The sequence below is a fragment of the Grus americana genome, chromosome 4 (genome assembly GCF_028858705.1).
Source record: "Grus americana isolate bGruAme1 chromosome 4, bGruAme1.mat, whole genome shotgun sequence".
Lineage (NCBI taxonomy): Eukaryota > Metazoa > Chordata > Aves > Gruiformes > Gruidae > Grus > Grus americana.
In genome coordinates this window covers 76,249,253-76,274,687 of record NC_072855.1, presented here as the reverse complement: position 1 = coordinate 76,274,687, position 25,435 = coordinate 76,249,253, and the positions used below count along the sequence as shown (strand labels likewise).

At 41.1% G+C, this 25,435-nt stretch overlaps 2 protein-coding genes across 2 annotated transcripts in view; both read left to right on the top strand.

Annotated features, from left to right (window-relative positions):
• The window catches only part of BBS12 (Bardet-Biedl syndrome 12), a 134,708-nt gene extending 116,471 nt beyond the window's left edge, over positions 1–18,237 (top strand). The window contains exons 11-14 of the mRNA XM_054824029.1: positions 7,676–7,789; positions 10,819–10,908; positions 12,966–13,115; positions 18,209–18,237. The gene's annotated coding sequence lies outside the window, so the exon portion shown is untranslated. The remainder of the gene's footprint in view (positions 1–7,675; positions 7,790–10,818; positions 10,909–12,965; positions 13,116–18,208) is intronic.
• Positions 18,238–20,832: 2,595 nt separating this feature from the next.
• The window catches only part of FGF2 (fibroblast growth factor 2), a 33,941-nt gene continuing 29,338 nt past the window's right edge, over positions 20,833–25,435 (top strand). Inside the window, exon 1 of the mRNA XM_054824032.1 lies at positions 20,833–21,549. Coding sequence (XP_054680007.1) covers positions 21,363–21,549 — 187 coding nt within the window. The 5' untranslated portion in view covers positions 20,833–21,362. The remainder of the gene's footprint in view (positions 21,550–25,435) is intronic.

Genomic DNA, 25,435 nt, shown 5'->3' with positions numbered 1-25,435 from the left:
GTTGAGCCATCCTTTCCACTGAAGAATTCGATGAGGATTAAGAGCCCAGCATCCCTAGTAGTTAAAGGATCTCTGCTGCAGGGAATGTCACTTAGGGAGAATGGCTAGCTTTGGACACAGTCCTATCTAGCTCTGTCGGTCTGTTTCGTATCTCTAAAACTGCAGACTCTGTAGAGATGAAACTCTTTATTCTGTTTATGTAGTGTGTAACAAAATGAGGCCTTGGATAACAAATAGGAGTCAGAGTTACTGTAGTAATGAATGTTTGATGTCATTAAAGATTTGGCTTCTTCACCTCAAAAGCCATTTCCTTGGTTTGCAAACCTGATAAAGCTGATGGATCCTGCATTGCTTGTCCATACAGAATTCCTACAAGTCTGGACTCTCTGAGGATAATATCTAGGACAGAGTAGTTCTTGGAGGGTAGTAGTAAACCTTGACAATGAACACAGTAGCTCTTTTTTGGAATATAGGGTGAAGATTAAACCACAGCAGTTGTGTGCCAAGTAGAACTACTAGTAGTCATACCACATAGAGTGCAAACTCAGTAGAGCCGAACGGTTCCTCTACATACAAATTGGCATACTGGCAGGATGGAATGAATGTCTTCTTTTTAAATACTCTGGAAATGAAATGAGACTGCAGTGTATGTGTGAGGTTTTGTGTTTTGAGTTTCACTTTTACTATATCTTTTAAAGAATTCCTTATAACTTGCAATCACTTACTTGACATGTGATCTCTTTAGAGCTTTAATATTAATCTCCAGTGTCAGATCCCTGTCTATTTGTCTTGGTCTGACAGAAGCATAAAAAGTTGCCCCTTGTGATGTTTCCTGTATTGCTGACGTGATGCAGTGCTGGGTCAGGCACTTTTGACAGCAAGGGTTTTAATATTGCAAGCAGAAAATTAACAGACTTTATTGCTACAGGCTTGAGGAAAATCCTTACCTCTCCTGTTTGGTTTTGTTGGGGTTTTTTGTGTATGTGTTTTTTTGTTAGGGTTTGTTTTTTTTTAAGTGGAAACTTAAATTGCTTTTTTAGAGTTAGGCTTTCATCTGTGTCTGGCTCTTCCCCTGCTCTGTTTGCTCTTGAGTCCCCAAAATTAGCAAGAGTAATGTTCTAGTTTGCAGTGCAGTAGGAAAGAATAACTTGACTTTTTAAAATGTAATAAACAGTGTAAGACCTGGAACAAGTACAAAACCTTCAGACAAGGTGAAAGCCCCCAGAAGAATACCTCTATTCAAAATGTCTGTGGATGTCTGCAAATACTGCCAGGAGCTTAAGTCGTCTTCTCTTCCTTTCCAAACATGTGTATTAGGTTTTTCTTTAAAAATACATACTGTATCCTTGAACTCTTCCGCGCTTCTAGTCAAAGAAGGTAGTATTTTCTTTAGACTAGTTGATTCATACATAAAATAAAATCTGTGAGACATTATTTTGGTCTTGGTTATTTCCCTCTTGTGATATTGGATGGAAAACAGTCTTTCTGAAATATTCAAGCTTTGAAAAACAGCAAATGTTTCTAGCTATTGAGGGTTTTTACTGTGGGCTTGTAAAAATAAAGTGGTCTTAATTATGCTTCCTTTAGAATAGATTCATATCCTATTTTGCTTCCATTGTTTACAAATTCATTGCTTTCAGCAGGAATCCTAAATAGATGAAAACCTACCTGCTTTACTTTAAATGTTTATCTGAAAAAACCCCACATTTCCTGAGAAGAAAATACAGTGGAAGTTACCTGGCTTGACATCTCAGGAATTTCACTGGGTTTGAATTCATTACTAACTGAACTGATCCAGCTTTGTTTAAAATGCCACTTGTCCTTTAGGACCTGTGTGTGCTATACAGCAAATCTTCTCTTGGTACAGTCAGTGTTGCACTGAGTTTCTTCTGTGGGTGGGCTGTCATCCCCAGGATCTGGCCCAGTAAGGGACCTCATTCAGCAAAATATTCTGTACTGTACCATTAATAATTGGATAGTCTCATCAACTGTCAAGCTCTATGTCTATCTCTGTGGGACCTACAGTAACATGGGACTACTCTCCCCCATGCATGTAGCAGTTGTAAACTCATTTTTTTAAGCCCACATGCATTGCTCTGCTGATGCCTCTTCAGAAAGAGAGATGCATAGTAAATCTGCTGAGGTAACTTTCCCATTAGCCTGTTTCTCTTCTTTCACTGCACTTTATTTCTCCATTGTGTTTTGTTTTTAAATGGAACTAATTATAATCCTTCCTCCTCTTGTTTGTGCAACAAAAGATCAGCTTTACAGACAGATCAGAAAGGTTTTATTTTGTGTAGGAAGCTCAGCTACAGACTTCTCTTTCCATAATGCCTGTAGGTTAAATTAAAGTTGATAAAACACTTATATTACGCAATCTGTTCTGTACCTGTGTCTCTAAATGCACATGGGATGACTTACAAAATATGCATAGCAAATCATAGTAATTTTTTCCTTAAATATGAACTTTTTCATTCTTTTGGGGTCAAATATGATGGAGTGAGAGACTGACTGTTGTTTAATGTGTCATCTGTTCCACCTGGGTGACACCCATCTGTTTGAACGTCACAAGCAGAAGCTAATTTTGTAGCTGTGCTGTTGCCAGCAGCCTAAGAAGGCTTCTTTGTGGCATTTATTTACTCCTTTTTATTTGCCTTGAACTCACTGCTGATTACAGCCTGAGTTTCTTTTTGCAGCGCATTGAGAACAATAGCGAAAGTCCCACTGAAATAGAACTTACTGGGAAGGAATCACAAGTGGTATAGGATTTATTCTTGGATTGCTTTACTGTGTCACCATCTTTTATTAGCTGATAATTTCATGACAAGACAGAGGTTGTCTTGACATGAGTAGCTTTTCATATTAAAAATCTAAGCGAGAGAGAATTCTTCATAGGCCTCCAAACCGTGCATGAAAGGAAGGGATTCATGTAAAGATGATGGCCTCGTCATCTGATCTAGCCTTTTAAATCCTTTTGGACATGACAGCTACAGAAAGTCTTCCAACTTATTTTCTTACAATCCCCTCTATATTCTGCTTCTAATGAAGTCCCGTGAGAATGACTGCAACAGATCAGAAAATGAACTCAGTTTTGAATCACATTTGAAATTGGCAGGAAAGTGAGGGACTTAAAGCCAAACCCCACAACATCCTCAAATATTAAATATTTGGGATCAAGATCCCAGTGTTTGCTTCTGCAAAGAACTAGGGCTACTTGTGATTTGCTGCAATCAATCAGGACTTTCCAGTCTTGTAAAAGAAATATCACTGAAAATGAAGTTAATGTAAGACAGAGTCACTGTGTAGCCTTGTCTGGAGGATGGTACCAGCAGTGGATGTGACTAGCTCCCTGGCGTTATCTGGAGTATTACATAAACCAGGCTGTAGAATATCATGCGTCAACTTTTTGTTGCTGTTGTTTCATTTTGGTTTTTTTAGTAAGTTGATTACCAGAGGTTGGCTATGGTTCATATTTGGGATACCCATGGGAACCATGTGACCTTCTCAAACCACTGCATTGTCTATGGGGACTCCAGTGTACCCTATAGGGAACTGCCCACAGGCTGTGCCATCACAGAAAGAATTACTCTGTATGCATTGTCCTTCTTCCCTTTCAGGGAGAAAATCCCCATTCCCATTTTTCTAGTTTTCCAGCATTACCTATCTTTTGTTAACCAAGTAAGCCCCCGCTCCATGCCTTGCTTCTGAGGTAGGTCTTTAAAGGTTTTTTACTTCTTTGTATTAATGAATGTCTGCTCATTGCCTGACAGGTATGTTGCACTACAGGAGACTAACAATAAATGGCAATTCCTTATGAGAGGTTTTGTAGTTGTTGCAATTACAACAGATAATCTCTTACTGTTACATCAGACATCATTCTGAAGGCATTTACATATTGATAATATTCCAAACTATACTTAGAGATTGATATCATATATATGTTGCAGGCTTTGCATTAATCTGAAGCAACTCAGTTCCACAAGAAATTCTGGAGACAAGTAACTGATTGAAGCTTAACACTGTTCCAGTTGTTATTGCTATTAATTTTAAAATCTTGCAATTAATATTTAAAAAAAAAAAAGGCAAAAGGCAAATGCAGACCATCTGTGAAACACAAATAAATTGTTGAAAGCTGCATCTGTGAGGATCTCTGGGCAGCACCATAACACAAGTAAGCATTAAGCCAGCATGATATAATTAAAAATTAAACATCTTTAAAACAAAGTCCAAGTTGAAAATAAAATAAAAATCTATCACTTCTGCTTATTTCTTTGTGGTAGAGGATCATATTAATCTCAGTTTTAGAAAATACCATCTATCCTCCTGCATACTGCAAGGTCTGTGATGTCTGCATGCTCTGTACAAGTGGGAGTTTCTTGGAGGAGGGACCTCATCAGGCATTGCTCAAGTCCATATTTCAGTCAAAAGAGGCTGAATTCAGGAGGATTTAGAACAAGTCTGGGGCTCACTGGTTTTTTTTTTTTAGAGATACTACATAATAGCATGTAATGATATTCTATGTTTATGACATATATTAATGCGCCTCCTGTTCTGGAAAATGGTATATTCAGTTCGTATCAACTGGATTCATTTAAATAAAGGGTCATTGACAATGATATGTTGAGACATAATCTCTTTGCACTTAAACTAGAACACAATTTCTATTACTTTCTCACTTCCTGTAGGTTTTTTTTAGTAACTCTATCTTACTTTTATCTAAAGGGACATCTTGCATTTAATGTTAAACAGAACCTTTAAGCCAAACTAGATCTGATGACTCTTGGGACATGCTTGAGGTAAATACTCTTTCAGCAAAGTCATCTAAGTCTTTGTAATAACAATTTATGTTATTGTTTACTGCTGTATTTCTAGGAGGAGCAAGAGTAACAAATGGAAACTTTAGTTACTGAAAAAGAAAAGCCAGAAAAAGAACTTAAATCTTGTAAATAAATTAAATGGATGCTGACACAATGTTTAAGATTATTGCTGAACATTTTCTTTAACGTAAACCAGATTTATTTTTTAATTTTCTACACATGACCCTATCTCTCATAGAATAATTTTTACCCTGTTTTAGAGGTTAGGTCCGTATGTTAAATAGATCTGTCTTCTCCATCAAACCCAGAAATATTCATTAGAATTGAAGATTACTATAATAAAACTCTCCTGAATAACATTTCTTTGTGTAGATCAGACCAATCATGAGACTGAATAAACAGATTACTTTATCACAGAGGTTCAAAATAGCTGCAAGAAAATGGTTTGACCAGTCAGGTACAAAATAGTACACCAAACGTTACACAATTTTTCGAACATTCATCATTTAAAAAAAAAAAAAATCCTCTCCCTCATATAGATAATCCTAAATGTATAATCAGTTACTAATATGTTTTGAGTAGGAAAAACTGAATTTTGTGCTTTGATGAGGAGTATAAACCAATGGCTTTTAAGGGAAGGCTCATCAGGTGAGTTTTCTATGGACACTCCAAGTCAATAAAGGTATCCATGGTAAACACAAGTACTGTAACAACTATAAAAATTCAAGATTTTGTGCTTGCTGATTACATGTTTTGTTTTACCCTTATGATGTTGTTATAGAAATAGAGATCACTTACTGTGAATTTCTGTACTTGGTTTTGGAACTTTAACCCTAATTTTTTTTTAGATGTTTCCATACCTGTAAAGGGATATTACTTAATTTCAGAATTCTGTCTGATGTGCATTGTAAACTTTACTTTGATCATAACTGCTTTTCTTTTTGATTGTAAGCCTATTAACTGTAATGTCTTCTATTTTGTGATGAGTAGAAAATCTGCTTTCTTCCTCTTTCCTTCTTATTTTTTAAAAAAGCTGCAGCCTTTGTAACAGCTTATTACTGCTCACTCTCCTAGAAAGAACAGGAAATAACTCTGAAATGAAAGTAATTTAAAAATAATATTAGAAAAGTAATGTAGCATAGAGACAAAGGTCAGATTTCATCATCTATCAAATATGTAATTCTGAAGCACTGAACAGGTGAGATTCTTGGTCCTATTTCAAGGTGGTGTCAGTATATCACCAATGTATTTCTTTACTAGAAAGCTTGGCTGGGGGCATCATTGGTATTACTTACATCCAGTCTGTTCATCTCCAAACTTTCCTTCCACTTCTTAGCTCTTTCTTTGTTTCCTAGGTGTGTTAAATCAGCAAGTCTTAGCACTGCTGTCATCTGGTCTGTATTTTCTGGCTCTCTACCATCTAAAAAACTATCCTCTGGACAAATTGGATTCTGGAATAAGTCTTTGCGTGCCTCATGGGATAACATGAACAGCAGCAACCCAGAGCTGTTGTGCTTAGTCAACATAAAATGACAGCTGCTGTTAATAACAATTAGAACTTGTTAACACCAATTGCATTGGTGATTCTTACAAAATAAATGCCTGCTTGTTCACTGGTTACTTAATTGAAGTAACATATAGACTATCAAGTAGCCAACAACAACAGTGACCAGAGAAAGACTATGAGTCCAGCTAACTTCCCCCACTTGCAATTCTTCAAAGACTGTTTATTGAGTTTTTCACTCTCCAGTGAATAAGAAATGCTGAGTAAAAGGATGTTACATAAACTGGCTGACATTTGCAGTGGACTAGCTAATTCTTGTTGCCTTGTGTGTGTGGTGGCTGTGTGTGTGTGCGCGCGCGTGTGCCTGGTATTGTCAATGAGCTACCAACCCACTCCCCTCTGCTCCCAGCAGGCTGTTGCGAGACTGAATTTTGGGGGTTACGTAAGAGACAATGCAGGAAAACATGCTGAGCTATTTGGAATTTACCCTCAGCACTAACCTCTTTTCTCCATTGTGTCATAGGTTTAATTTTTTTGTTTTGTTTTGTTTTGTGGAGTGCCAGGTTGTGTCTAATCTGAAAAAATTATGTCTGTCTTGAGGAGGGAATTGGGTATACCAAAAGACTTTTGCTTGCTTCTGCTTTCTGTGGGCTGTGGCTGTAGTCCCTGGAGTCAAAAGTCTCTTCTTTGCTTCTGGGAATTGAAGATTAACAAGGGCAATAGCGCACTAAAGGGAGATAAAAAACCCAAGAGGGTTGTTAGGGCTGTATCTTTAACCTATAGAGTGGTGCAATTGCCCTGCAAATGGCAGCTGCATCCTGGGAAAGGGCTAGCAACAGGTAGTATGTCTAAGAACAGTTATTCTTTTCTTCTTTTTGACAAATTATTTGCCTTAAAAAGTAATGTTGTGGGATTATACTTTAAGGACAATGATGATTTAAGGTCATGCATTTCAGTGTGAACGTAGTTTGTTTGCTGTGTGTAACCCTTCTCTGAGTTGTGCTCATTTTGAATGCTGTTTTATATTCCTACATATTTGTAAGGATTTTTTTTTTTCAACAAGTTGTTGTTGGTCTGCCTTAAAACACCAGAAGCACACTATAGTAGAATTTTCTTATACTAGTGTGGAACTGTACAGTGTTACTTTATTGCACGTGATTTTTCTCTTGTGGCCTAGAACCTTAATCCCGATTCCACTGAAGTTTCATAACAAAGGTCTCATTGATATTAGTTTTTTCTTTTAAAGGCAGTTGGGATCAGACCTCTATGCCCTGCCTCTGCTTTGTAATGTATTGAAGATTATACTTTTAAAAGTGGGGAAATTGTTAACCATTCTGAACTTGATCTTCTGCAGGTTGAAGTCAATGATAGTTTAGTTAACTGCAACAGAGGAGGAATTACAGCTAAATTACTCCCAGGACCGCTGCTTTTCATACACTAAGATCAATAGATCAAATTCAGACATGAGGTAAGCAAATGCAACTCCTTCGTTTATATTCATTCATACCGTATCTGAATTCTGGCCAATTCCATCTAGTCTACTAAGCTAATTGCATACAGTTTGTTCCAGTCTTTTAATCTCATTGCTTACAGCATGATTTGCCTTTCTTGCATGTAACCATACTGGAAAAAAGTTCTGAGAGATAAAGTAATTGTGTTTTCAATTATCCCACATGGTAGTAATCCAAACATCATCATATATGCTAATCTTTTTTTTTTTTTGAAGACAGCATGCAAAGTTGACATAAAGAGACTGAAATAAAAAAAGTTCGAGACTATTCAGTGCTCATCTATTTTGTATGTGAATGGAAGAACAAAGGTAGCTTGCTTTACTAATTCTAACAACCAAAACTGTTCACTTCTGTCACCTCCTAACACGTGATACAGTAACACGCATTTTGCAGCTTTTTTGCTAGACCATTTGGAATTTGGTGTTGTGTCTTGGGCATCTGGCAGCCAAAATGCATTTGTTCACCCCTTCATAAAATTTCAGGGGCCTGTTTTTCTTCCTTTTTTCAGAAAAATTACTTCCATCTGCTAAGTACAATTGCTTAAAAAAAAATAACTGGATAAAGCTACAAATTATGCCTTTTTTTTTTTTTTTTTACACAAATCACTTCATCAGTATTTCTGTCACATCTTTACTCAGCTGTCCTTACTGCATGTCCTAGAACCAAGCAGTTTCACATATGTGATGCATAGGGCCAGGATTTCTAGCGAAACCTGACTAGGAACTCAAATGTCTTAAAACCAATGGCTACCATGAGCAGTTGAAACAGTTCAATAGATTTTTAAGGGATTTAGATCGAGGCCTGAATTGACTCCAGTTTTAGAGTGCTGAGATGCTTTATTGGTGCTTAACTTGGAGAGCATGGCAGATGTTATCTGGGAATCAACTGTTTAAAAATGGTAGGCAAAATGGAGATACCCTAAAATGTTAAATTTCTCTGGAAAGTTATGCTCAGAGTATTGAAGGCAAGAGTGTGATGAAGACTTATAGAAAAGGTTTGATTTAAAAAGGCTTGTCATCGAGTTAACAACTCCAATGAAATGAATTTAATTGCAATTATCCCCTAAGCTTGAAAAAAGTTTTAAATAGAGCTCCCAAATAGGTCCAATTGACTCATGAAAACACTCACTCATTGTGAATGTCTGCCAGTCATGTGACACGGGCTGGGCTGCATTAAACATGGAATCAAGTTAGTTCAAAATCATAGTTGAACTAATTATTTAATTAAAATCACAGATTTGTTAGATTATTAACCTAACTTATGTTTGTTATAGGCTCTGGAGAAAACAGGCAGTGGCAGTAAATCATTCCTTATATTGTGTTTACCAGTTCTTCCCATGTATACTTCTTCCTGCTCTCCCACCCCTAGCTCCTGAGAGCTTTTTATGATACTTACAACTATCTCATCTGTTTGCTCTTAAGGAAGATGGAGACTTCTCCTAGAAACCAGACTACAAGAGCTCAGGTATTAGATGCAGCAAAATATGAAAAGGATCAGCTCTAGTGCTTACAGAAAAAGCTTTTCTGGCCTTCCTAACCAAATGTCTTTGGGCTGTACTCAGCAGGTTCACCTTTCTCTTTTGTTGTTGTTGTTTGTTTTGTTTGTTTGTTTTTACTGTCTAATACAGTAGAAAGCTTGCTCTTCCCATTCTGGTGACTGTTAGGGTGAGAAGATGGACTGCACTCCCCCTCCCTCAGAATTTCAGAGTCTTTTGTTTGCTAAAGATCACAGTTCTCTGCTGCTCTGTTCTGTTCTCCATTCCGCAGCCACAGCTGGGAATAGTATTTATGCTCATCTGTGTCTCTGTGGTGAAACTAGCCACAAGGAAAAAACCCAGTGTTCCCTAAAAATAACTATGCTCGATAATAAATTTGTTCATGAGATTGTGTTCTTAATCTGAAAATAAGTATCAGAGTGCTTTACACTTTAAAAAAAAAGAAAGTCCAAAAAAGTAGCGAGCAGTCTATAAGGAAGAAAGGAGAACCATTTCTCAGCAACTAATCCTTTTAGGCTACTTGGTACCACTGCGAAAAGGAGGTTGGAATAAGTAATTGTCCTTGAAAGTCATCTCCACAGATATCCTTTATAAAAATGAAGTAGTTGGCATGGCATTGGTGTCATCTTACGGTATCTGTAATGGTAAGGATTGTGACAAGGCACCTATTCAGTGAAAACACGTGTTACAGGAATTCTGTTCAGCACGAGCTGAAGTAATTTTACGTAGGGCTGTAAAGGTTGTTGTATACTTTTCTTGGGAACATGCAAGTGCCGTAGGTAAAAATATTGCTGTACCTTCATGTAATTGTCATCTGTATGCACTAAAAATAAAATCTCGAGATGACTGCCAAAGAAGTCAGTGGAGAGGTGCTATTTGAGGGGTGTGAGTAAAAAATAATGTTTTCCTAAATTCCAACCAAACAGGTGAGGTAGCCTAGGCATATATCCTCTGTACGTCCTGTTCTTCCTTCTGCACGCTGCTGTGCGGGAAGACTTGCTAACTATGTGTTTAGCCTTTTGCATGGTAGACCCTTGCCTTCCCCACTTTGAGGAACAACATTGTGGTAGCTGAGGCTAGGGAAGACAATGGGTTTACTCCTGTGGGAAGTAAAAACCAAGAAGGAATGATTTCATCACTTTCTCTTTTCTTGTATTCAAATCATCCCAGAGCAAATTTTCTTACGTCAGTAAAAATGAGAAAGGATGTTGGCTCTGAAATTTTAAAGTGCTACTTAATACCACCACAGTTTGGCTAGCAAACTCTAGTCTGTGAAACTGCCACCACCCTCCCAATTCTTGTCTGGACAAACAGAAAGTTATCCCTCATTGCGTTATGAAGAGCTGACCCCCAGCAGCTGACACCCACAAGCGCACGCTCTGGCAGACTGAAGCTCCTCAAGGGACCCATTTCATCTGCACAGCTGAATACGGATTGTTGCTGTTTTGTACGATGCTCACCACATGACAGATTACATCTTGCTTTCTCCAGGCCCACACAGATGGTGCAAGTGACTAACTGATGCCTCGATTTTGCACAGCCTACACACTGATGTCATAAGAAAAGGCTAATACCTCTGAGGTGAGTGTCCTTATTTGTTTGTATTCCAACAACAACAGTGGGAAAGGCAACAATGGGGAAGAAATTAATAAAAGAAAAGCCCAACTTCGTATTAGGAGCAACTGACATAAAATGTGATGTGTAACCCAATGAAAAGAATCATTGATATTAATTTGGTCTTTTTTAAATAAATGAATCATTAGATGACAAAGCCCATAAATTGATTCATAAACTGCTGTCATTTTAATATGAAAACTCTCAGATTATTCTGTCTGAAAAATTGCAATTCAATTATGAATGGAAATAACAGCTAAAATCCAGCATTCATCTTGGCCAGAGTGCCCAGTGAATTTTACAAAATAGTCTCCTAAGCACTCGGTTATATGTATCCTTGCATGTATAATACGTGCATGCAAACATATGCACTAAAAATGCTAGCTGGCCACCTTGATTTAACTCATTAATATCATTAATTGCAATGAATTTGACTTGCTGGTCTTTGAGGGAAAGGATTTTATCATTATTTGCTTGCTGAGTTTTTTTGTTGTTTTTACAAGTTACTTGTTGCCTTCAGTGAAATGACTCAAGGTGTGTGATTAGTCAGAATGAAACCCCTTTATATTTATGGCAATAAAGTTAGCTGCATATATTTCTGTTATTTTTCCCTGCAGTGAAGCACTTGCTCCTAAATGATGTATGTTTGTGATTGGTTGCTGAGGTCATCTATGCAATAGTATCTTCTTTGAAGAAGAATAATGAAGAGTTTTGTAATAAGAATTTTGTGATGAATTATATAAGTTTTTAAAATTGTTTCAGTTTTTCAACCCTTTTGTCAGAAAGGAATTCATGCGAGCTTCAAGGTCATCAGTTAAAATTTCATCTCATTCCACAAAATTTTAGAGGAAGCCTTGTGACTGATTTTGTTTCAACTGTTAAACTTATTCAGATGCTTCAGAATAGCCTTGAGTAAAACTTCCACACTGAAGAAGGGCTGGAGAATAGTTGAAAGGGAGGTAGCAAGCAGGTCAAACCAGCCTCCCTTTTTCTCTGCCCCCTCCTTCACTTTCTGGGGACAGTGGGCCCAAAGTGATGTGACAGCATGGGGCAGTGTCAGGTCCCCTGGGCTGGTCTGTGCCAGGAAGCAAGGGCTGAGAGGTGGCCTGAGGAGCGGGAGCTGGCTGGAGATGGTCTGATGTTACCTGTTGTATGTAGCTAGGCATGCCAGCGTGGTGGTGATGGGCAATCTGATGGGACTGGAGGCTACTGCCTTGCAAGGAGAGTGAAATGGGGAGTTGGGAACTAGCGTGAGGAAGGAAAGTGCTAGGGGAAAGGAAAATGAAAAAGCCTATGGAAAAACTAAGCTACCAGGTTATGAGGATTGGCTGGGGAATGAGAACATGGGCTTTGAACTTCAAGAAAGGAGGCAGGGATTAAGAAGTGGGGAACGGAAACCCAGCTATGGAGCACATGGCTAGGAGCCACAGTGAGATACAAAGGAAAAGTAGTCCAGAGGACAGAGCTTGGCATGAGGAGCTGAGGAAAGATTTAGAAACAGGCTAGAAACCTGTGCCTGACAGCAGGGGAAGGGAAAGGAACAGGGTGGGGACAAAGGATGAGAAGACGAGACAGGCTGGGGGTGGAGGGTGGGGCAGACAGAGAAAGGAAGATGAGTCTGTGCCTATTTCAGTGTCCTCCTGGTTCTCATTCCTGGGTCTGTGGAGGATTACACAGCCTTTCCCTTCCTCTGCTGTCAGAGGACTCTCAAATCCATTGATAACATGTATACATTGACCCCTGCTGTTAATGCCACAGAGTAGTTGTGGCCTGTGGCAAAGCTAGTGGGTCCAGCTTTATCTCCAGGATCAGCTGATAGCCCCCTTAGGGTATCAGTAGAGAATTTGTGAGTTTTAGATTAAGGCAGATTAACAGACTGCTAAGGCTTCAGAGCAAACTTTCAGAGGGTAATGGCACCTGTAGCTCATGCTTTTCACCCTTAAGTCTGTTGCTTGGAGTTTGCACGTTCAGCATTCTCTTTGAGGTACAGCTAGCTTATTTTACATCTCATTTTAATGTTACAGGGGTCTGTAGAGAAGTTTTCCCAAATGCCATCTGACGTATGAAACTGATGGAATTTATGGCTGCAATTGAACAAGGCAGAGGTCATAGTCGGCCACATCAATGTCAGAGCAAACTTCCTCTTCAGCATTCGCTGGTGGTTCTTTGACCAGGTAATACAACTTCTACAGAGAAAATTGACATGCAACCAGTAAAGTGTGAGCAGGTCCTTCTTCTACCACCCTCTGGATTATCTGCTGTCACATCTATAAGCAGTGATATCTTTACATAGGTATTTGATTAGTGGCAAAAAAGCAAAATCCATTTGCGCATCAATTTACTATCACTGGGATAAGGACTGTATAGCAACATACACACCCTTTTTGTTCTTCAGGTTGCTTTCAAAGATGGACATATTCTTAGAAAATTTCCATCAAGTGCTTGGTGGAAGACTGCACTTGATAAAACTAATGAGAGTGGAAGAAAGTGGTTTATGCAGGCATTCATTCTCTAATTTTTCCTGAGGGAGGGAAAATTAATGTAAACTAAATAGCGATTGTAATCGCTGTTTGTAATGAGTGTTGCTTTTACATAGAAAAAGACAGATCACTGAGCGATTTAACCGCCCAGATGCTTGGAAGTTAATTATTGCAGGTCAGGTTTGAGATAATAGCCTGGACAGTGTTGGGAAAGTAATTTTTTTTGGCAGACTACAAATTCTATTTTGGCATGTAGACAGCAGATCAGTTTTTTAAACTACCATGAAGAAATGCGCTAAGTGTCTCTCCAAGAAACAAACAAGATTTCACAAGCGCCAGTTGGCTTAAGTTGGACTTACAGTACTTGTAACTTCAGATATTGTAGGAGGTGTAGGTTCATGCGCAGTAATGGTAAACTTAAAGACATATGGGAATGATTTCATAGCTGAGAAAGCGGAGGATTGCAGAAAGCGTTTCACCTAAGCTAGTTGTTGCATGGATGGATGCATTGGGGTGTGGTGGAGCCATAATAACTATATCCACCCCAGCACTAAATGCTACCTCAAACTCATTTGGGATAGTTCTCCCTCCCTAGAACTAAAAGCTAATACAGCACAAGGGACTGCATAACTTATTTGCACTTCTAACAGCGTTTCAGGGCCTGTCTCTCTTTCCTCAAATACTAGTGTGCTGATATCCTGAACAGTAAACTGTATTTGCAAGATGTTTAACGTGTTGACTGTGCTACTGGAGTTGTGTTTGTGTTCTGCATGTGATGCTTGGTCTATGACCTGCCGCTGCATGGCGTTATGCTCTGGGGAACCCTTCAGTGGGGCCTAGGTTTGGGGATCCATGGAAACTGTCCTGAAACAAAGAGAAAACAAATGGGAGAGTTGTTGTGACATTCCTTCTGGAATACTATCAGTACAGATTGTTACCAAGAGAAAGGGTTTTGGTTTTGTTTTTTCATTCTTGCTAGTTTCTACCTACCACCTAATGTATTCTACAGAAATAATGCAGAACAAGATTTCAGTTAAGCAACTGGTAGAAACTAAATTCATGATCTAGTAAAATAACATGGGTTTTTTTTCTTATGTCTTGCTGATCTCATCTCTCCTTGCTCTTAAATGTGAAATGATGAAAGCTGCATGATGTGGTAATTCCTGTTCCTTGGGAATAGTCTGTCTTTCCTATATTCCTCCATGACGTTAGATTGGCCTTGTACTGTAACATACGAATGAACAGAAAGAATATTTTCCTCACCTCTACCTATAATTTAATTTCCAAGTGCAGTCCTGTATTTAGCATTCTTCAGAATTATCCCATATGGAAGTTATGAATCTTATGACCCTTGTAAGAGAAGAACCTAATTTAAAAAAGGATAAAGAAGAATCTGCAACAGGTATTCCACTATTTCCTGATCACTTGCTAGGCAGCATAACACGGTGAGAGAGACAATTTTTGACCCGGAGTGGTTTGTAGTTGATGTGGAAAGATTTAGAGTGAAAATTGTTGGAATTGTTGCAAGCAGACTTGTTGCAACTGGCTCTAAGTGGCCATGCTTGAGCATGTGGACCAGACGATATCCAGAGGTACCTTCCAACCTCAACTGTTCTGTGTTTATGTGAAGATCCACTTCTTAAATGTTTGTATGTGCTCTGTTCAAATGGGTTTATGGGTTTCTTAAATGACAACACCACAGACAGACCTGGGCTGGATTTTTGTATCTGCCTCACAAGCACTGATTTTTTTTTCCCCCTACTATAGGTAAAAAGATCTCCCTATAATCTCTTAACATCTGTCCAAGCATTTCCGGTGCAAGAGCAACTGCTTTACCCCATAGTGATATAATGAAACTGAAACATGTCTTGAGTCATAAGCAGGAGGGACAACTGACAGGACTACTGTCTTAACATAAAGGTCTTTAAACTGCTTTGACACAGAGCCCACGCTGGGGCAGCTCAGCCGCTGCTGTTCTGGAGATAGAAAGGACGGCTGGACCACTGCCCTTCCAGTGGTGTGGAAGGAGAGAGAAATACCTAAATCACGATCTTATGGTTCTAATGCAATGCTGTGAGTAAGAGATGTGGTTTTATGATTGTTCCCACTAAGAAATCTCTTACCTTAATACATTTGGATTTCTTTGAAATCCAATATTAACTTAAATTCTTTGAGTTCATGATGTTTGATTTCAGGATATTTTTTTTTAATTGTCTTTTTTTCATTAATATTATCAAGCTTTATATTGACATTGTTTATTTTCTCAGTCTAGAGTAATTTTGCTAATTTATATGTATTACTCTATATAATGTGGATACAGAGAGAGTGTGTATGTGTTTGTATATACATGAGAGAGAGGGAGCGTGGTGATTTTACTAACTCTGAACTCTAACCTCCATAAATATTTGTACTTAGAACACTATTTCTTGTTTCTCATAAGTTGAGGTCACTACTGTATCTCTTACATCTGCAACAGCTGTCACTGCTTCTAGAGAGTTCAGTTCTTTTTCCAAGTGCAATCATTTTGGATCATAACAAATTTGATTTACTTCCAATTTAAGCCTCACTGGATTGTTAGTTCTCTTATCTTCAGCCATTCTGGGCTGTTATGTTTCTAACATCAACCATTTGAAAAGACAACCCAAAACAAAGTTTCGGCCATCTGTGGTCATATCCAGATCAAGCATATATTCAGAAAATTATACTTTAGAAAGACATAAACAAGTGTCCACTGGTGCCTTACAGGATAAAGTACTCTTCAGAACTGGAATGGAGATTATAAGAGGTTTATAACAGGGAGGAGATTATTTCTATTGTTGATGTGATTTCTTTCTACTATTTGTACCAGAAAAAAAGATGAGGAGGGAAGAAATAAGCTGTTGGTTTTTTAAAAAAAGGACTTTCTCAGGCACATCATAATTCAGTGTGCTATAGACAGATTTGTGGCTGTATGCGTCCATCATACAAAGCAGCTGAAGCATGCATTTAAGCTCCCAAGTGAGCATATGAATATTGACCCAGAATATAAATATCAGCTGTTGAGGGTGAAAGAACTAAGAATTCTGGAGAATAAATTGCTACCGAATTCTTAAACTCATTCTTAGACTTTGAAGGGAAGAAATATATTGAAAGTTAAGCAGTAATTTTTTTTTTTTCCCAGAAGTGTGTTTTCAAACATAAATAAATCACTAAAAGATTAAGACACTACATTTCATCTATCCAGATATCTGCCTGGACTGCCTGCGCAAAAGCTGTTCTCTCATATTAAGGTTATCTTCCACTTGGAGGGAGCACCGAGGTGGATTTATTCAGGGGCCATTACCTCATGCCTATTTTGTGATTTATTTTTCTAAGCTGGGGGAGACATCTGGATCAGAGAATTGTAACATCCAGAAAGTTGGAAGAAAGAGAGGGAGAGAGAATGCTCTTTCCCCTTTCTGGTCCTAGTACAACTCTGTTCTTCAGAAAATGCTAGAACTACAAATTGCTTTCCTCTCACTTTGCAAGTCCCTCTTCCCGCAGGGTTATTTGGAGGAAGAAACAGCCTTCCCTAATGCTAAGGATTTACCAAGTAAGGCTGAATTAGATCAACTGCAACCCCCTGTCAGAGAAGTCCAGCTAGATCTTGGCTGTATATAAGGTCTCTTATCAATGCATTCTTGAGATTGAGAAGGTGTGTGGTACAACGTTGATTTGTATTGATGATTTGGAGAACATAAGGGAAAAATGGAGGCACTAACTAACGGAGGCACTGTGTGAGGCCAGATGACATGGAGGTTATTCCCTGCTCTGACCGAGACCTGGCACTCCCTGGTGGGGTGTTACCGGCTGTCTGGCAACTCCTGTGTTCCTATAAACCAAGGGCCAGACTGTGGACTAGCGTAACGCTGAAGTCAAAGACGCTTACAGAAGATTTGGCCACGAGTGTCGAACTCTGTGGAGGATGTTGCCGTTGACAAGTGAATGTCTGAGAATTTGGTGGGAGGCGTTCAGCGTCGGTACGTGCTGGTGAAGTGAGGGATGTTTTTTCCACTGCTAGCTGAGCACTAGACAACACGGGAAAAACTTCAAAAGAGACACAGCTTATCCATCTCTCTTTGGCTAATTGTTACTTGGATATGCACCAAAGACAGGGATTGGGAAGCCAAGAAACCCAGAGAATCAAGAAATGCTGGGATGGACTGGAGGCCTGGGGCTGATGTTACATTTCTAATAGTTGGAAGCATTTCCTGCTGCCGTGGTGATACAAACCACCTGCTGATATGTCTTAATGATGGGAAGATGGATGAGCCGAGGGGGTCCTGTGTGTCTTTGCTGTCCTGTAGTTTTAATTGCTTTTCAAAAGTGAGGGCTTTTTTGGTTATGTTTTAATTTTATAGTAAAACAGGTCTTCTGCACATTAATTTAGCATGCTTTTCAAACATCATCTTCATGACACCTGTGTGACCAAACACACTGTGGAGGCGTAGTCCTAGTAAACTCTCAAAGACATATGGCTGAAAGCTCTCTAAAGACAGCTTCCATGAAAGGGGGTTGAAATTTTCTGGGGTTGTTGTATGGCTGGATTTGTGGTAGTAACTGCTGGAAAGTCTGAGAAAGTTGTAGGCTGGATTCTTGCACTTTGGATTAAAAATTAAAAACTGATGGAGCTGATGGACTTTGTTACTCATAACATTACTCTTGCATTTTTCAAGGTTTTTCTATAACCAGACTAACAATATAATTTAGGTTTGGTTGTGTGGTTTTGGTTTTGTTTTATTGTTTTGGTTTTGGGTTTTTTTTTTTAGGTGTTCCAAGTAATATGCTACTGAGGGTCTCTAGAAATTTCAATATTATATATTGAATAAAGGCAATATTTGCATATACACGTGGCCCACAGTTACCTACCATCAGAATGGGGTGTCTGTCTTGTTTATGAAGTGCCTTGTATTCAGCATGATCCCTAAGTATGAGAACAGCGCTGGATAAAACAGGTTTTTCCTCTCTAAGAGGTAAGCTATTGAAAAATCTAGCTGGTTACAATACAAAACAAACACAAAAGGGTAGGTAATTGAGATAAATGGAACAGGTTAGAGAATAGGTCTCTAAGATATTTGAAGTAGAAGGAAGGTAGGGTTTAAGGCATGTTAACATGGAGTATGTTTTAAGCAGGCCAAGAGGAGGCTTATGAAGGGGGTTGGAAGCAGGGATAATTAATGGTTTGGGTGGAGGGGAAGTAGCTGTATGGGTGTAATTTTGTGCAAGATCTGAGTTGAGGAAGGGTGGTGGTAGGGATAACGTGGTTGAGACCACAAGAAAGGAAAATGCTACTGCCAAAGTTGCTTTAGTCAATGTTAAGAGGAATATTAATGACCATATTAAGAGGTTGGAGTGCAGAAGAAAGTAGAATAGAGAAAATAAAAATCAGTATGTTTTCAATTTGAAGAAAGAAAGGAAAATAGATTAAAAAAAAAATTGGCAGATCTTGAGGTGAGTGTAGATATGGGAAATATGACCTACCATTTTAGCTCTGTTGTCTTTTATTTCTAGGCCCCACAGATACAAGCCCCAATGACAAGCTTCTAAAGAGCTCTCAAGCCCCATAATTTTACTGGTAGCCACTTATAGCTACACAAGTTTTTAAAAGGACCATTTGGAAAGGAATTTGAGCTGATTACCTTACTCACCCTGCCACCACTGGATTGGGCCCCATCATGGGGGCCAGGGCTCAAAAGATTCTGAGAAATACCAGGGCCCTGTCCTGTGAAACATGGTGTTTAAGCTGCAGGCAGCTCGGTGGCAGGGCTTCCAGCCGGGCAAGGCTGCGCTTGTGTGGGGTGCTCCTGGGCTACAGGGACTTGCACCTGCCCTGCTGGCCGCGTCCCTCTTCCCAGAAGATGGAGCGCTGACCTATGAGATGGTGAAACATGACTTCCCAGGGCAGTGCTCGGGGTTTGATATGAGAGCTGTGAATGCCCTGCTGTGTGTGTAGGTGAAGACAGAGTTACAGAAATGGTTGAGGGGAAACTATGGATGTTTAGTCTTCAGAAAAGTTTTTTGGGGTTTTGTTTTTGTTTTTTAAGAAAAACAAGTGTAAGAATGATGTTTTCACCCCTTCACCTTCATCTTTTTGAAACTACCTTCATCTTCTCTTCATCTACCTTCCAAGAAAGAGGCAAGGACTTTGGAAGACTCTATAGAGCAAGGACACAAAATGCCCTGAACACAGCTTCTGTTGCAGAAGAGCAAGAGGAAATGAGGAGGGTCTTCGCTGACGGCTGTGACTGTCAAAACTCTCAGGTACAGGGGTAACAGTGGGATTTCCAAGCAAAATAGCAGAAAGTGTCACGAGTGGACGGGCAGCAAGAAGCGAGAGCTGGAGAATGTAAGGAGGGGTGGGGATGCTCACGTACGACGGGGCTGAAATCCCCATGTGTGGAGAATGATGTCAAGCGCGTGACGCTTGGCTGTGCCCACAGTGCTGCGAGGAGGTGGCTGGCTGACACGGAGGTGAACCTGCGCCTGCCGTGGGCCGGGCCGCGCCGTGCTCTGCCTGTTCCATTCATTATGATTAAGCCTCTGGAGTGAGGGTGTGGGAAGCAGTGTAATTGTCGCTGGTTCTGGTAAAGAATTACAATTTATGGCTTGCGAGGGGTCAGAGTTGGGAAGGGAGGTTGACTGGTAACAAAATTCCTTTACATATGTGCTAGCAAAAAAGAAAATTACAGATTGTGTATGCTGAACAGTGTGCCTCACTTTGGTGTTTATTTCGTCGTGCGGGTTGCTGTATGTTGGCTCTGTGGAATGAAGAGACCAGCAGCGTTTGCTGTCCTGGTTGGGACTGTCCCGGGGTGCTTGCGCTGCCTTTGAAATCGGAGAGCTTCCCCTGGTACAGGCACGAACAGCCTGCTGCTAGACAGATTTGGGGCACAAAACGTGGATATGGAAACAAACCTCTTCATCCTGTTTTGTTGTTAGCCTCAAACACACAATGTGTTCGATGGGTCGATACGCTTTATAAACTATGTATGCATTTGTTTTAGAAATACCAGTAGTGTTGTTAAAAGGCCAGTGCCAGAATTTTCATGTGTTGCCTTTTGTAGATACCAGTTGATCAGTTTGCTACCGTTGAACGGGAACAGAACTAGTTTCTTTCTGGTAAATGCACTGAAGTGAAATGGTTGGAGTTTAACAGGTCAACACGTTTCATTATATTGTGATTTAAACAATTTAACACGATACAGAGGCCACATCACTTCTTCTGGCTTAAAATAACTCTCCAGTTATTTTATTCATAAAGCCAGAGGAGAAGATGTCCGACCTTGAATCTGGCAAGTTGCTGCATCACGTTCCCGGCGCAGCCGGAATGACCGGCGGTGGGAGCCGATGCGCAGCGCTGCCGCGCTCTCACGGAACGAAGCCCCGGGATTCAGGCTGGGTTCCCCCGCCCCGCTCCCGGGACAGCCCGGCCCGACACCGGGACCTGCTGCCACCCCCACACGGACCTCGTCGTGCCCCCAGCTCGATCCTGTCGGGGTCAGCTGCCCCCTTTCTGCTTCTCAGGCTGCGCCGGACAACTAAGTGCCGCTCCGCCACCGCCTCCCCCGCCCGCTGCCCCGCCGGCCGCGGCGGCAGGGAGCGGCGCTTGGCAAGGAGCGGGGGCGGTCGGGGGCGGGGCGGCGGCGGGGGCAGCCCGGTGCCGCCGGGGAGCCCGTCCCCGGCGTGCTCGGCTCTCCCTGCCCACCTTCTTCCCGCCGGCCGGCAGCGCCGTTGCGCAGCTCCCGCGGACGGGACGGGACCGGACCTTCGGCCGTGCCGGGCAGCGGGGCCGGCCGGGTAGGGCTTGGGGCGGGCGGCGGCGAGGCGAGGCTGGACGGCCGCGGTAGGGGACGAGGCCGCCCGGAGCTGGCGGCGGGGGGCGGTGGGGGCCCGGGGCGGCGGGGCGCCGCCGGGGCCCGGCGCATGGCGGCGGGGGCGGCGGGGAGCATCACCACGCTGCCAGCGCTGCCCGACGACGGGGGGAGCGGCACCTTCCCCCCCGGGCACTTCAAGGATCCCAAGCGGCTTTACTGCAAGAACGGCGGCTTCTTCCTGCGCATCAACCCCGACGGCAGAGTGGACGGCGTCCGGGAGAAGAGCGACCCCCACAGTGAGTGTCCCGCCAGGCCGGGGCCGGGGCCGGGGCGGGCGGCCCCTCCGCCCGGGGCAGCAGGACTCCCGAGAGGGGCCGACGCCTCGGCGGCCGGCCCGCCCTGCTGAAGCATCGGCAGTGAGCTTTGCTTAGAAAGTGTGGAAATATGCATGCACTCGTATATAAACAAACTTGTGTATGTATGGTCATATGTTTTATTCATACGCACGTACAGGCGTGTATCGCAGCTGGTGGCGCCAGACCGCGATGGGCTTCTCACGGCCCGGGTACCACATCGGCACTGGTGGGATGTTCCGGTGCAAACGCTTGTTGGCGTCTTCTCCTTCAACCTGCTGTGGTACAGAGCTTGTCAAACGCAGAGAGATTCTAGCTTACGTGCTAGAAGGTGTCTGAATTTGTTTGCACGGCTCTTAACTGAGTGTATTGACACTTGACTGCTTTACACAGCAGTGGTAAATACGTTAGTTGTATAAAAGTGGAAAGAAGGTTGTTTATTTTTTCCTGGTGCGGGTAGGTTCTCATGAATAGAAGTACTCTTAGCGTACAGCTACCCTTAGGATGAGAGGTGTAAATTAGTTCAAGGAAGCAGGGTTTATAACAAAGTACTGTTAAAGCACCTTTTTGGCTTAAAATGTTGCATGTTGAGATTTTTTTTTTAATAAACTTGATTAAGGATGGATAAAATGCAGATAAAACTTGTGGATTCCAGCAGAAGCAGTTTGTCCCCTGATACTTGATCTTTTGAGGGACGAAGAAGCTCCTGAGCTGGGAACACAGCCTGTGGGTTGAGTGGTTAATGTGGTCTGAGGGTCCGTGACCCGAGCTCGCATCTGCCTCCTGTGGTGCCAGGTACCTACTCTCTGACAGACTGTCTTGCAGGAAGTGTGTGGCAGGTTGCTGTTACAAACGCTTTCTTCTTTGTCCCAAGAACAAAATGCCTTTTGCAGACGTGAAAGTATTCAGTATGGAGTTTTTGTGGATGTAGTGGCAAGTTTTTGAAATGCCTGTGAGGTATTTCCTTTAAAACCGGTACAAGGAGTTGCTGTATAGCTGTCTGTCCGATAGTATCAATGTGATTCCTAGTTTGAGAAAACTTGTTGTTGTAGAGTGTGCGCACCTGGACCAGGCAGCAGCCTGTCTGCAGGCACCTGGCATAAAGAGCAGGTGAAATGTCTTACTGGGATTCTTCATCTGTTTTGCACCTGTGCTCTGATAGATGCACAGATGGGACTAAAGTCAGAGGACAAAGAGGAAAGGAAGTGAGGGGACAGACAAAAAGATCTTACTATTACTTTCCATTTTGGACATTCACCATTTGCAAAAAAGCTTTTCCAATAATTCCAAAGAAATACTGTTACAGACTGTTCCCAAGTAATGGTATTGCCAAGCTGGGCTTCAGTTTGAGGCTATTTTATTTTGTGACTCTTTGGTAGAAATATTGTGCATACAATGGACTGAAAATATACATGGAAGAGCATATTTTGGGAAAGCTAGCATCCTTTATTAGGCCAACTAGTATGTTAGGAAAAGCTATAGGAAGCTTTCAGACTTGGTCCTATGCATTTGCATTTCTCTTTCTCAGATACTAGTTTAAAAGGAAGTGTAGTCAATGTTATGCAAGTAGTAACAAAATATATTTATTACCAATACAGTGCAGTAAATTAGGGCATGTGGACTTTTCAAATGTTGATGCCTAAAGGAAAGTGTTAAATTACCATATAGCTAAGTGGTTTGATTTTTACACATACCATTCAGTTACAGCACAGGATCAAGTCTGTGCTGGAAAGCATGCAGTAATATGTTCAGCTGGCTTTAGCTTTTTGTATTTGGGAAATGTGGGAGTTATTACAGGAAATAAGTCTCATTAGTTGATCAAACATGCCATCTTACCCCTAGAAGCAGCAATGAATATATGCTGGATTTTTGCTGTGAAGGGAGATGATGTTGAGTTGGGGACATACAAGGCTGAAGCTGTGTCTCTAGACATTGCCATGGCTACAGGTGCTTGCCTCATTCAGGACTCTGCTTTTTGTGGTGAAAAATGCCAGTAGCAGTGTCTGTTGTTCTGTACTCACCTGGCTGGGCCAATCTGCCCTGAGTGGTGGTGACATTCATCGTTGTCATCGTCTTCGTCATGGAGCTCCCCTATAATCATTCCTCCCCCCCTCCCCCTTTTTTTTTAATTATTCTCCCAGGAAAAGTAGTACTAATTTTATGTTCTTGGGCCTGCCTGGTGTGTGTTTTCTCTTACTGTTAAGCCTTACCAATGCTAGAAATTTTTTAACTGTTTCTCATGCTGCTTTCCTAGTAGTGAATTATGTTTGAAAATCTTTCTGGTGTTGGTGGTATTGCCTTGTTCTCTTTCAATTTTCTCTATTTTGCTCTATAGCTTTATTTTTGCTGTCACTTCTGGCTCTCCATTTTGTATCTGTACTTTCTTCTCTGCCTCTTCAGTACTATCTGGTCACTAGTATTTTTTCCCCTTTCCTTTGGCACTTGTCTCTCTGAAGCCCCTTTTATTTTTCCTACCCTTTTTCTTCTTGAGTGAATGGTGGCAACAGGTAAAGGAAAACCTGAGTTACAAATGACTGACATGGCCTCTGCCCTGTGCTGCAGAAAGTCAGCTGCCCGGGGAGCTCCTCAGGTCCTCTGGCCATCTGCAGAAAATCCTTTTGTTTAAAAAGAGCGGTTTGTAAGCAGGATACAGCTGGAGGGCTGGTGGGATTCACTTCCAACAAGTGCATCTAGGCACAGGAGCGCCACTGTGTCCGAGCTGTTCCCTCGTCCTCTGCTGTCACGCTCTCCTCATTATCAGCTCTTTGTTTGGTGTTTTTTTTCTTTTTTCTCTTTTTTTTGGTGGTTGTTGTTTTTGTCTTTTCTTGGGAAAACTGTAGTTCTGAGAAGCAGAGAAATCAGTGCTTGAAGCGTCAGTGAGACATGCTGTTACGGCATTACATGGTTCACATCTTCAGTATCTTTGTTGTAAGTACGTCATTCAATACAAATCTGCGCGATGCTGAACTCTGACCTGGTGAATGCTGCTCTGTGGAAGTCCCTGTGAAATCTTGTGGTATGCCTGGCAGGTCACGTTGGCATGGCAGATGGCAATAAATCTTGGACAAAGTGTGAATACTTAAAAAAACCCAAAACAAACCCACAAAAAACCCCCCAAAGAAAATATACACCTCAAATAACTCATGTCATTTTTCTTAGTTAAGTAAAAGGTTTTCTAAAATGGTTTTGAGAAAAGCAATATAATGGCTGCAGAGAATTTGGTTTAGAAATCTAGTTAAAGGACAATTAGAGATTCTTGTGGTAGTTGCTATTCTTATGAATTAATTATACAAAATAGCATTTGATTAGCACATCCTCATTTTTACTTTTAAAGGAAGTTCTCATTTTAGAAGGCTAACGACTATCTCCTTATGTTTCAGACCAAAATCTAATCCTGGAAACAAATTTCCATTATCCATGTCCTTTTTTGCCCCCCTCTTCCCCCCCTTCCGCCTCTAGTACTAGGGACGACTTGTTTGAAGTATACCGTCTGTTCTCTGTCACGGCACTGAGAGTTCTGACTGTTCTACACTCACCCCGTTCACCTTGATTTATTCATAATTGTGTCGTTGGTGAAATTGGGAATGGAAGTTGACGTCCTGTGTGCTGGAGGATTGGAATCGTATGATTCACACAGCTAAAAAACAGGACAATACGTCTTCCGTGGTCGATATTGCCACATCTGATGTGTGTTGTACAGTGACCAGTGAAGTGCCCCTTTGAACACACCCTCGGGACTTCTGTTGAGTTTTTTTTCCCTTGAAGAGGTACATTTCAGGCAAACAAGAAACAGAAGGCACTTAGAATTTTGTTGTTTAAAGCAAAACAA